General features: G+C 37.1%; 1 protein-coding gene across 8 annotated transcripts in view; it reads left to right on the top strand.

The window, feature by feature from the left end:
- The first annotated feature begins 8,156 nt into the window (after positions 1–8,156).
- The window catches only part of diaph2 (diaphanous-related formin 2), a 427,538-nt gene continuing 423,096 nt past the window's right edge, over positions 8,157–12,598 (top strand). For 7 of the 8 annotated variants that reach the window (XM_051860865.1, XM_051860870.1, XM_051860871.1 and 4 more), the window contains exons 1-2: positions 8,157–8,293; positions 8,879–9,200. In XM_051860865.1, coding sequence (XP_051716825.1) covers positions 9,114–9,200 — 87 coding nt within the window. In that variant the 5' untranslated portion in view covers positions 8,157–8,293; positions 8,879–9,113. Of the gene's footprint in view, positions 8,294–8,355; positions 8,513–8,878; positions 9,201–12,598 lie in introns of those variants that run through there. The other variant, XM_051860866.1, reaches the window with a different exon arrangement.

Genomic DNA, 12,598 nt, shown 5'->3' on the forward strand with positions numbered 1-12,598 from the left:
AGAGTTGCTCAGAAATGTTGATTCATTCAGGAACAAAAAAAAGTATTAGTGAGTAATTTGAATTATTCACTCAAACGATTTGTTAAAAAAAAAAAAAAAAAAAATCAGAAATGAAATGGCGCTAGTGTTGTGACAGTTCTGCTGTGGCTTTGTTTGGATTTATTTTTGTTGACTGAGCAAAAACAGACCAAATAATGTGTATAAATGTAAGTTGCTTAACGTTAACTTATTGTTTATTGAACTGTTGTATAAAAGCATGATCACATGATTGTGCTGCTTCCTTATTCCGCCCTTTGAAGGGATATTCTGGACACTCTGGGTCTTCCTTATTTATATTTCCTTTATTTGCAAGGTATTTAAAAGCATGCTGCATTCTGAATAAAACCACTGTATGAATGTAACAGTGGGTAGTATAGAGTTTATTACCAAATTTACCAGTGAAAAAAAAGCACATATCTTTATCCAAATGAGACAACAGAACATATTGACTTGGTAAACTTAAACCACTTCTAAAGATTTCTTCTATTACACTTTTATTTTCTTTGATTAGCAGTCTACCAATTAGGTGACCATTTAGAGCATCAATTTGGATGCTCGTTACATGAAATTAAATCAAAATCTTCAGGTACACATTGGAGCACTCTACAGAGCAATTGGACAGAGTCTCATTATCTTGTTATTGCAAAAATGAGAGTAGATCACTAATGCAATCAAATATATCCAGTCTGATTACCAACAGTAATTTCCTGCAAAGGCTTTTAGATCCACTTTGAAATGTTCATTAATAATGAACCCCAGACAAAGGTATGACAATATGGAGCCATATATGAATTACAACCTGAGCAGTTCAAAGCACCTTTAAAAGTCTTTAAAAGCATGTGTGAAAGTGTTCTGTTTCAGTCAGAGTTTAGTGTGCAGTACAGTGAAGTTTACGATAAGAGAGGGAGGTCGAAGTGGCAGCAGTCTCTGTCTTCTTTTTCCTGTTGATCTTGAACCACTTCTCTTAAACCAAGAACCCATCTGACCTTCCTGTTCATGGACTTCTTCACTTCATCGCAATGGGAAAGGTTGCACACCTTCAACGATAACCAAAATTTTGGCTGAACATGATTTAATCATGGACAGTAGTTCCATGTGACCGAAACAAGTAAAACCAAATAGAATCAACCACGTACAACTAACTAAAATCAATGATGTTCATTTAACTTAAATGGACGCACGTTGTGCACCCGCATATAGGCGCATATTACTAACACGCACTTTAAATAACAAAACAAATATTGCGCCATTGACTTTAGACCAGGTTTCAGTTGATCAATGGCACAATCTATTTCAGTTGCCTCAAAATTGCAACACACCAACAATGTTTGCTATTTAAACAACGTGGCGCAGGACGTGAAAATGATAACTGCGTCGGGCTGAAACTAGCAAAAAACACTTGCGTCACCTGGTGCCGCATTGCACCGGGTGTATGATAGGGCCCTTCCTCTCCCAGTTCAACCCCTTTGCAAAGCATGATGGGAAGTGAAAGTCCTGTTTGCTCGGGTTACTTGATTGAAACATGTTATTTCAAAATGAAAACATCAAATGAAGTCAAATCTGTCTATCTATGTGTATTTTACTCCAATAGTCTGTTAGCATGGCAATAGCTGCAAGGTTGTGTTGATATGTTTGCATACAGAGAATGTAGAGACAATGTATTCATGGAACCCTGAAGCAATTAGCTTTTTTCTGTCTTTGAGACAAAAGCCTTTAATAATCCACATGGGCCCGTTCTTCCACACTGTGGCAATACAGTGTGAACTACGAAGAGTGCATGGAGCATATATTTCTGGAGAATGTCCATAAATAAAAATCATCCTCTAGTGAAACAGAAACTTTCTTAGCAACAATTATACAGACCCTAAATTTGCATTTTAATTAAAGCTTTTTGATTGCAATCATGTCAAGCATTAAGTGATTTCTAATTAAGAGGTGCACTGGTGCAGTTTTTGCCCATGAAAATACAGTTTGAGTAGTTTCCTCAGTTCTACTTGTAAATAAATGCAGCAATGTGGCCTTTCCCACAACACAGAGACTAATGACTTCCATATCAAGCATGGTGAGATTTCACAAATTAAAAAACAACAGCTGAGGCTTTTCCCTTGCACACTGTCTCATTGCTTGATATAATGGAATTATACAAAGTCGCCACGTAAGTCCTATTTGCAAGCATTCCTCCCCAAGAAAATGTAATCTTAAGTACAATAATGACTCTTTAATTGAGGAAATTGTGTGAAGTGTGTCTGTATAGTTTGCCAAACTTTGTTGTGTTGAAAGTATGTCCTGCATAAACTGATCCCAACCTAAACAATAGGGCCTCTTTAAAATATAGCCAGGATACAGTTGTTTTTTCTTTTTTGTGATTTATGCAACATGGGAGGAAACCCAACTCCCATAGCGGAGTTTCCCACTTTAAGTTCTCTAAGGAACTATATATTTTGACCAACTGTTGAGTAAACAAGATACAAACATAATGTCCACAAACAGTTGCAACACTCCCAAACACTTGTCATCACCACCACTTTTTTGAACTTGAAACTTGTTCCCAAAGACACAAGATGTGTTGTTTTCAGAAATCATGAGATAATAAACGCTGCTCTAAGAGGAGTTTCCTTTTTTTTAAGTACAATAATACATCTATTTTTAGGCATGTTAACTGGTAAAGGAAATATCATCCAAGCACATGAAGGAATCATGTAATCTAAATAATTCTAGTAAATTTGCTGTAATAACCCTTGTTGCCAGTAGAAAAAGTAGATTCATTTATAGTTTAGCACTCAGCTGTAAATGTAACTTTTCAAATCTCTCTTCTTGGTCACGTGTACAAAAGGAAAAGTGGCCCAGAGCAGAATCCTCAAGTAGCCGGCTGCCATGGCAACCTCATAGCCCTGATTCTTGCTGTAAAGCACACAAGTGTTTGTGGGCAGCTGATTATCTTATAAGTTGTTACTTAAGATAAGAAAGCCAATGTTGTTTAGTCAAGTGAGATGCCACGTGCTATAGCACTTCATACTTATAAAATGAACTGATATAAGTTCTAATACACAGGTAGACTGAATAAGATGTATAAAATATGTTTTCTACAGCTCTCTTGATTCATTTATCTCTCTTTTACCGCAGACTTTTCAAGTGGTTTCTAGTATGGTGGCTGAGTGGAACACATTTGAAAGCCAGTAAACAACAAAAACCTGTGTTTTATGCCAGGCGTGTTTAAATTAAAGGGATGGTTCACCTAAAATGAGAATTCTGTCATTATTTACTCACCCTGTATGACTCAAACCTGTATGACTTTCTTTCTTCTGCAGAACATAAAAGAAGATATTTTGAAGGATGTTTCAACTGTTCTTGTCTGTACAATGAAAGTCAATGGTGTCCAAAACAACATGGGACCACAATGAATTTTATTGTACAGACACACAAACACAGAATTGACATTGTGAAATATCTTCTTGTATCCTGCAGAAGAAAGGAATTCATGTTTGGAATGATGTGAGGCTAAGTAAATAATGACAGTTTTAATTAATTTTTCTCTTTTTAAGGCTTTCCCAGCTTAACTAGTACTGTACATTTCTTTGGATTGAAGTATAAGCTAATATGAAACATTTCTTATTATTATCAATGTTGAAAACAGTTGTTGAATAGAAAGTTCCTACCCAGTATGAGTAGTTCTTGTCCTTTCTAACTCAGTACGAGTGATTACATTGGTGATTAACATGGTTAACAGCTGACCATTTGTGGCACTTAATGAACAAATGCCCACATCATAACACTCCCAAACCTTTGTCAACTCCACACCTCTTTTTACAAACACAAAGCTAATTCCCGAGGCTCAGGAGGTGTTGTTTCAGCAGTTATTGATAGTACCTTCAAAAACTGCAGTGACAAGTAATTTGTGAAAGAGCACCTAACTACTCTGAACTCAGTGTATTGAGCTACCTCCAGTCTCTCTGTTATCAGAAAGTGGCCTCTTCTCAGTGCTGAATAAGTAATGACAAATAGAGACATTTACCCTGGAGTGAAGGGTTAAGTGTTTCTGAGGCATCTCCGAAGGAAAGGTGAAACACTAAAAAGTTTTAAATGTCTGCTCACTGCAAATGTTGCAAGAGGTTCAAGTTCTTCCATAGCACCAGCCATTGGAGTCAGTGGGTCTTTTATGAAGTGTGATAGAAAGGAAATAAATAATGTAACACCATATTTCTTTTTATCTCTCAGGTCTAAACACTAAGCTTACAACAAGGCCTGAAGCAGCTATAATCTATAACCCTAACAGAGGTGCAGCTTCTAATGATGGATGGCAGCCAGTGGATGGCTGGAAGTTTGTAAGTTGTATGCTAGTATATTTCTGCATTGATCAAACTATGGATGGTTTTTACATTTTCGGGGTTCTTAGAAGCGGAAGTCATATTTGGGTAAACTTCTATAACAGTGAAGATGACAGCAAATACCATTTTTGTATTCGCATTTGCTCTAAAAGTAAAATAAAAAAAAAAATCTGTAATAGCATTTCCATGACTTTCCAAAAGAGGGAAAAAATATAGATTGATTACAGCAGTCAGAAGAGAGAAAGATATCAAATTTGCCATCACTTCCTCAGCCGTGTACACCCTCGCAGCAGTGTTAATTAGTTTTTTGTCATTTACTGCTAAGGTAATATAACAGAAAGTTATAAATATGTATTCAATATTTTAGAAATGAAAATATTAAAAACTTTACTAGATTTGTGGTGTTGATAACTGTGGAAACACATCACAGTCTGCAAAAAAGGTCTATTGATTTTGTATTGTGTAAATGAAGTCAACTGGCAAGGTGCTTCCTCATTTTGACTAAGAAGTCAAGAATTATATTTTTAGAAACACAGAATTGTTTTGTGTTCTAGTACTTTCATGTGAAATGAAATGAGGAACTGGTCCAGAGCAATTCTATCACACTACAGGAGGTTATCTCCACTCTTCAGTAATCAGAATAGACTTTTATAAGTCACAGGTCAGGCTTACTGTTCATCTTTTGTAAATGGAAATTCATTGTCTTGCTGTAACAGTATGTGACCACAGGCAGACGGAAGCAGGTTTTCAAAGAACTCAAAAGGTAGGTAAACACATCCAAAACATAACAGTGACAGGACAAAGAGTGAACAAACCAAGGAGTACTTATACAGGAACTAATGAAGGAACTAATGAGATAATAAACGAGACACACCTGAAACGAGGACACTAATCAAATTAGAAACCATGACAACTAACTAATGGCGGGAAAACTAAACAAAGGAGGACATGTGACAAACAGAACTTGGTGCAAAAACAGACATGTGGCACTTGCCCTCTGACACTAGGAATAAAGGTGCATTCACGCCATATCGTAATTCCTGTAACTACGAGATTCTGGCTCGTAAAAAGTGTTCACGTCCTCGTAGAGCTCGTAATTACAGCTTGTAAGCTGGGAGTTTTCTGAAAGCTCCCACATGTACCACGTGGCCGCTGTACCATCTGACCGCTGTAGATTCATTTAGGTGTTGATAGTGGTGCCATAGAAATGCATAATTCCCAGTCAAAGGACGTGAACAGCTCTGAATATAACGTCACGTGTTGTCACCTCAAGATTGCGGTAAATACGAGGTGGCGTGAACGCAGCATAACTCAACAGGGCCTAGTGAACAGGAATAAACACTTAAAGCGACAGTCTCATATGGGCAGGACTGAGTTAAGCGAACCATGGGAAATCACTGTCCATAATGGAAAAGTGGCTGTGGTATCTAATTATATACCTGGCATGAGGATGCTGCATGCATAAACCACTCATCTAAACAAATAGAGCAGAATATATGACACTACAGTATCTATGTAACACAACTTGATTACATAATTTTATACAGTAAAACCTCTATATAATGAAGAAATCTCTATTAGTGGATGTTTGTGCTCTCTTTTTTATGCAAAATTCTATTTCTTTATTTTATTTTTTATTTTATTTTATTAGAAAGCATAATCATTGATGTTAAAGAATAACTGAAGAAGTTCCCCAAAGAAGCACGCAGGAAGTGGCATATGTTGGCAAGTGCTGAAGGTGATAACCAGATTGTCAAGTTTGTGTCTATTGTGGTTACACCCTCTAACCGCAGTATGAAATACTGAGAGAGAAAAAATGTGACAGTTCAAATTGAAAGAAAAATTAAAACCAACAAGCAGCTAATAAAATGATTCTTCAAACACTCTAAAAAATGCTGGGTTAAAAACAACCCAAGTTGGGTTGAAAATGGACAAACCCTGCAGCGATTGGGTTGTTTTAACCCAGTGGTTGGGTTAAATGTTTGCCCAACTTGCTGGGTGGTTTTATTTAACTCAACTATTGTTTAAAAATTGCTAACCCAATATCAGTTTAATGAATAATAATTGAACAATAGACAAATTAAATTGCTTATTAATAAATGTTCACCTTTTGATTATTATTGTTGCCTCTAGTAATTATGTGTCTGATTTTTAATTTCCAACCTATTTTGGGTTCCTTTTAAGGCAGCCATATAGTAATTTTTAAACAATAATTGGGTTAAATAAACCTGCCCAAGCGCGTTGGGCAAACATTTAACCCAACCGCTGGGTTTGTCCATTTTCAACTCAACTTGGGTTGTTTTTAACCCTTTAAAGTAAACAAATGAATAAATAAAACAAAATATATAATTTATACAATCACTGTAGCCTATGTAGTTAATTAGCTGAACAAGCACACACAATGTATTTCTACTAATTGTCCTGACCTTATCATTTATTGTCCATAATGTACCAAATGCAAGACCCAGAGTATTTGAAAGGCAGTTAATGTGGCGTTTCCCGTCTGGGAGATTAAAGATAAAGTGAGTGGTTGAAATAAAAGCACACCCTTCAAAGTTCTTCCCATACTGTGAGCTGTTGATGGGGCGGGCACACAATGTGTGAAGCTTGCTCCCTGCTGTTATGCTAGACCTCCCCAATTCTCGTTACTTCATTACACTCTTTTTGTGACCAAATAAACATTAAGTACTTCAAGCTATTTGTATTTTATTCCCTTTTAGTGCTATTTAGCTACTTTCAGATGAGAGCTAAAGTGATTTTGATACATGTATCTCGACTGTGAATTTTATGTTTGCCCTCTTATTATTGCATTCTGTGTAATTTTTATACATGCTCTGCATTCACACCAGAGGTCAGCAGCTGTGAAAGCAACTGAGAGAGAGAGAGAGAGAGAGAGAGAGAGAGAGAGAGAGAGAGAGGTGCCCAATAGAGATTTGGATATTCAATTTTTGCTTTTTTAATGGCATTTAGTACACATCAGCACAACACAGATGCAGAATGAAAATGTTTGGTAAAATGATTTACAATGCATTTAGTTCTTTATTTGTTTCTGTTTTATACATTGTGGCTAGTGATCCTTGTTTTAAAGCAGTGTTATTGTTATGGATGTATAGGAGCTACACATTAAACTGTATGTTCAAGTATATGTTTTGTGTTGTTACATATATGTATATGTTCAAGTAAATATGAATTCTTGCAGGTAAATTACATAAGCAGTAATTCACCTGAATATGTAAACACATGTTGCAAACATGCAAGCAGAGGAAAATGTGTACAGTGTATACAGACGTAAAATGTCTTTCAAAATTACGTAATATGAAAAAAAAAAATTGTTGTTGGACAACATTCAAGTTGATAAGCACTTGGAATTACACAAGATACACTTCTTATTGGTGTATTGCAGTTCTCATGTACAGAGATGTTGGACATGGTTACAGTGTGGGCTTATTTTTTTATGTTGGGCTGGTGGGTGTAATTTTAATTTTTGTGAAAATGAGGGGATTTTCCACATATATCAGACATTTTACATGTATTGTGCAACAAAAGAAAAAAAAAAACAAGAATGCTGAAAAGATGAAACATCACATGAATATCATGAATTAATTAAATGCATTAATGCAAGCCTGCAGTTCTATGGAGAAATTAAACGTTTTTTCATAATAATAATTGCTTTACACTAATACACTGATTTGCACTGCTATACAAACAATGTTGATCCAAGCCTATCCATATACATGGCAGTCAGTTGTTTAGTATAGTGAAAGTAGTCTCCACCCCACAAGCAGAGAAAGCCCGCCTCACGTCCAGATGTACAGTTCAATTGTCCAATCAGTGCTGGAATCTTTCTACCACGTGACCATTTGTGAGCAGTTGGGAAGCGTCGATAGGCGGGGGCATAGTGGGCCTGGCTCGTGCGTTTGGTTGTGCTGGTAAGCCTTGGATGAGATTTTCTGAGTTTTATATATCATTGTGTGACTATTTTGCTGTTTAATATTAATTCGCTATGTCCATGTAAGCGGACTTGGCGTTTAGAGTACATGTCTTTATTGTACACTTTTACTTTAAGCCTCATAGCGCTGGAATAACAGTTTCCTGTCTGAAAGTAACCGCCTGGATAGCAGCGGTCATTTCTCCTTTGAATAAAATCAGTTATGTGTTCATTTTACAAAATATCATGTTATATTGTATAAAACTCCCAGACCTCCTCTGATTTTTTTTTTTTATGAGACACTGAAATATATTTAAATTGTAATAGACTCACTATATAATTGCTTGAATGTGACATTTCGTTAATTTATTAAACGCATTGTTAAAATGGTAATAGTGTGTCGACAGATGACTGTTTTAATGTTACATTGATGTATTAAAGTAGACAAAAGTTCACAAACTCTGAACTGACAGCGTTTACACAGCTCTGTATTTCTTATTGCAGTAATTCCATGTGCTTTTATATATTTCATATTATAAAACACTTCCGAAATGTCGTTTATAACATTGTAATTGGTTTTTGACAGACTCTGAGGAGCTGATTTGGACTGGAATCACACCTTCTTTTTGGGACAACTTCATACACAGATGTTATCATAGCCTACTGGATACGTGCATGGAATAGTTCTGGATCCAACTCATATTTTTGTGTTTTTCTTTATGGATGGCATGGCTTTTGAAGAAACGTGATTTTTCATAAGTGTTTGCAAACTTGTGGGAAGTTAAGCGAAGTTACTGTTCAAGTGAAGTTTCATTGCAAACATGGATCAGCAGGCAGCTGGAGGGGAAGACCCAAATAAACCCTCCAAAAAGAAATCCAATGAGGATGAAAGTAAAAACAAAAAACTGGTATGTATTATAGCTTCAGAATTCAGTTTGTTGTTATTACTTAGTTATGTCACACAAAGTGTATGAGATTTTGCCTTTAGAGGGGTCATTCCACAACATGGGTGCCGCAAATGTTTATAATAAAATATTATTTCCAATTTTTTCTATTTTTATCAGGTTTTCCCATGCAAAAATGCATGAGAAGGAGCATAAAAAGTTTCTGTATTTTTGCTGATGTTTTCAGAGAATTGCCTATAACAACACAGAAGTTGGTGTCAGCTTGTTATTGTTAAAGCTATTGTTTACACGTTCATGAGGGACACAAAAGGACCCCTTTTTGTGCAGTGACCCAGTCAAAGTTTTTTATTTTTTTCAAATCCTACTTGCCTTTTCTACCTCTAGTATCCATCCAGACATTTTTATTTGTTTTTATCGATCAACAAAGTTTCTCTCAAACTTGGAGCATGTTTTCACTGGAAAAAGATTAACAGGCTCAGTCAGCACTCTCTGGTCTCAGTCAGCTGTTGAACCTATCAGTGTATTACTTCACAGGACCCTGAACCTCGTGATAATGTGCTGTCAAAACACTCTGTGAGTGTCAGTGGGGTCTGAAGTAGTGTTTGTGATAGCTGTGAACCTTCATGGATAGCCACATTTATCGTGAAGTCTTAGTAGTGAAACTGGAACTGTTTGTTTCAGTTCATGCTGGCTACCTTTTTGAAAGTTTTATAACGTGGAAAGTTTGCTGACATACTGACCTCAGGGTGAAGAAAGTCCATGTGATACATAATGAAGTTATTTGTCTGTTGTGTACTGTTTTTCTAGCATCAAGCTTAACAGTGGTGTCATGTGTTGTTGAGAAAACTAGTGGCTAAGGTCAGTTGTAACGTTACAGTGTGTTGTTGGTTAGTAACGTGTGTTAGGTATTTGGCAACTGTTTGATACAGAACCAAGTATTTTAGTATTACCGTATGTCATACCTGTGTGGAACTGATTACTTCATCGCTTTTGCACAGCCTTCTCATGTTTCATATGGCACTTATGACCTGGGATTCATTTGCGTTGACTTCTAAATATGTAATGCTGGTTCTGGATGTAGGACAGTGAGTCTATTTAAAGTTGCCTCCTCATGAATGTATTAATTACTTTACAAGACTGCCTCACTTCCCAAAAGATGTGGCCTTAGACTTCACAAAGCAGTCTGAAAATGAAGATCATTTAGTCGTCTTGTAAGGTCTTGGATAGAGCTTATCGTCACAGTAGGGTTCCAGATCAAGCGAGGTGAATGAGTGTCTAAGTCTGTGTAATCTGCATACGCATTGCAACGTTGCTCAACAACTTGTCTTCAGTCAAATGAGCGTGTCCTGTACCAACCTCATAATGACAGCACATTTTTGGGATCTGCAGGAATCCATCCTTTTATGAGCTCCATTTACTTTGTGGAATGTAAACCTTTGGGAGCCAGATGGAGACATTCTAATAGCCGGTGTGTAGTTGAACAGTGTGCCGAAAGTAGTGTGGTAGGGATATTACCACAAACATTTTTTTTTTTTTTTTTGTCCCAGACTGCCTAAAATTCTGAGGCAAAATGGGTGTGTTTACTTGTTCATGATTATCCTCTTATTCCCAGGGAACGGCTAGGATGCATCCATGAGTGGAGCGGGTGTGGTTTATGAAGTTGAAAACATTTTGGGTGTGTCTTAATCAGCTCCCTAGTTTAGTAGTCAGGGCACTGATCAGGCAGTTGGCCATTTTAAGGGCTGTCTCGATCGCAAAATCCTTCCAGTGCACTGAAAAGTTTGCTCCCTAAAAAGTCCCACAATGCACATTGAAAACCAGGGAGCATTGATGCTCACTATGTTCCATGCAGTAGAAGACCAAACCATTATTTAATTATATTTCGGCATAAACATACATCACTAGACACGTTACGCACATAGTGTAACAATCAAAGTATTTATTATAATGTACTAAGAACTTTTAAATAACAAACAATTAATGCCATAGAAGGTATCTGTTCTGCTGTTGTTCATAAATACCAATATGGAAGTTGTACATTGAAGATGTCGCCGAAAATAGAGCCATCATTGTCCCAATGTGTAGTGAGTTAGGGTCCTTACCAGTGCCCGAAATTCATGTATGCGATACATATACATATATCTAGTGCAGTGGTTCTCATCCAGGGGGCCACGCCTACAAGAGGGTCTCAGCACATTTCCGAGGGGGCTGCAAGATGGTTTAAGGGTGTTTGTTTAAAATAAGCTAAAACAGCAACTTAACAACTGTCTTTTTTAAGAACTAGGGCTCCAAGTCTAATGTATATGATGGAATTTTAAAAGTGTGATTTCTAGACCAGGGAAAGTCATAATTTCTGTAATGAATATACACTATTGTTTAAGTTTGTGGTTGGTTAGTTTTTTTTTTTTATTTAAAGGGGGGGAGGGGGGATCACACACAGTTTCTGCCAATCTCATGTTAATCTTGAGTACATATAGAGTAATATTGCATCTTTCATATCTCTGAAAAGTCTTTAGTTTTATCATATTTATAAAAGATAGATACGCTGTACTGAGTCTTTCTGAAAAAAGCCGAGCTCCTGGAGGCGTACCTGCCGTCAGTGCCGTGGGCAGAGCTAAAGAGGCACGAGCGTGCGCGCTTTTGCGTTGAGATCGTCTGCAAACTGTGACATCATTATAAATAAAAAGGGAACAAAAACGTTTGTGTTGTTTGCATTTTATGCACTTGCGTGCCGATTGCCAACAAAACACAGACATCTGATGCAGCTTTACTCACCACCCGCGATCTGCAAATCCAGGTCCGAACTGGGACTTGTTTACAAAGCATTCATCACCAAAATCCCAAACAAACATATGTGCACAACTTCGTTGCTGCCCCGGAAAAACAAACTTCATCCACTGTTCCCTTAACGCTGTGTTCTTTGGGAAGCTGAAAAAGGTCATCTTTCCCTCACAACCAAAAACACACTCCTTTGTTGACAGGAGCTGCGTCTCATTTCTGAGGCTGCATCCTCTGGAGGTCACATTTGAAGGCTGCATACATCATCCAGGATGTCATATTTAAGGAAAGTAACCGTAATAAAATTGACTGATATTCATTGTGAGGTGTAAAAAACCAATTTCTTTCTTACTTTGCAATCTAACGGTTATTTTTGTTAAATGAGACTGCCTCGGCTTCCGTATCTCAAACAAAGTGCGTTGATGGGCGTGCTCTTGTTCTTGCTCTGGGTGATGTGTGTGTGCACGCTTATCAGGGAGAAGTGCCTATACAAGGAATTCCACCCTTTATGACGTGATACAGGCCATACTCGAAAAAAATTCGGCGAAACATGTCCACAACCGGAAGTAGTATATCTGGCACAGAAATACTCCGTCAGACGTCCAACTCGCAATGTTTAGCAT

Source organism: Ctenopharyngodon idella, chromosome 14, assembly GCF_019924925.1.
Source record: "Ctenopharyngodon idella isolate HZGC_01 chromosome 14, HZGC01, whole genome shotgun sequence".
In the NCBI taxonomy this organism is placed as follows: domain Eukaryota; kingdom Metazoa; phylum Chordata; class Actinopteri; order Cypriniformes; family Xenocyprididae; genus Ctenopharyngodon; species Ctenopharyngodon idella.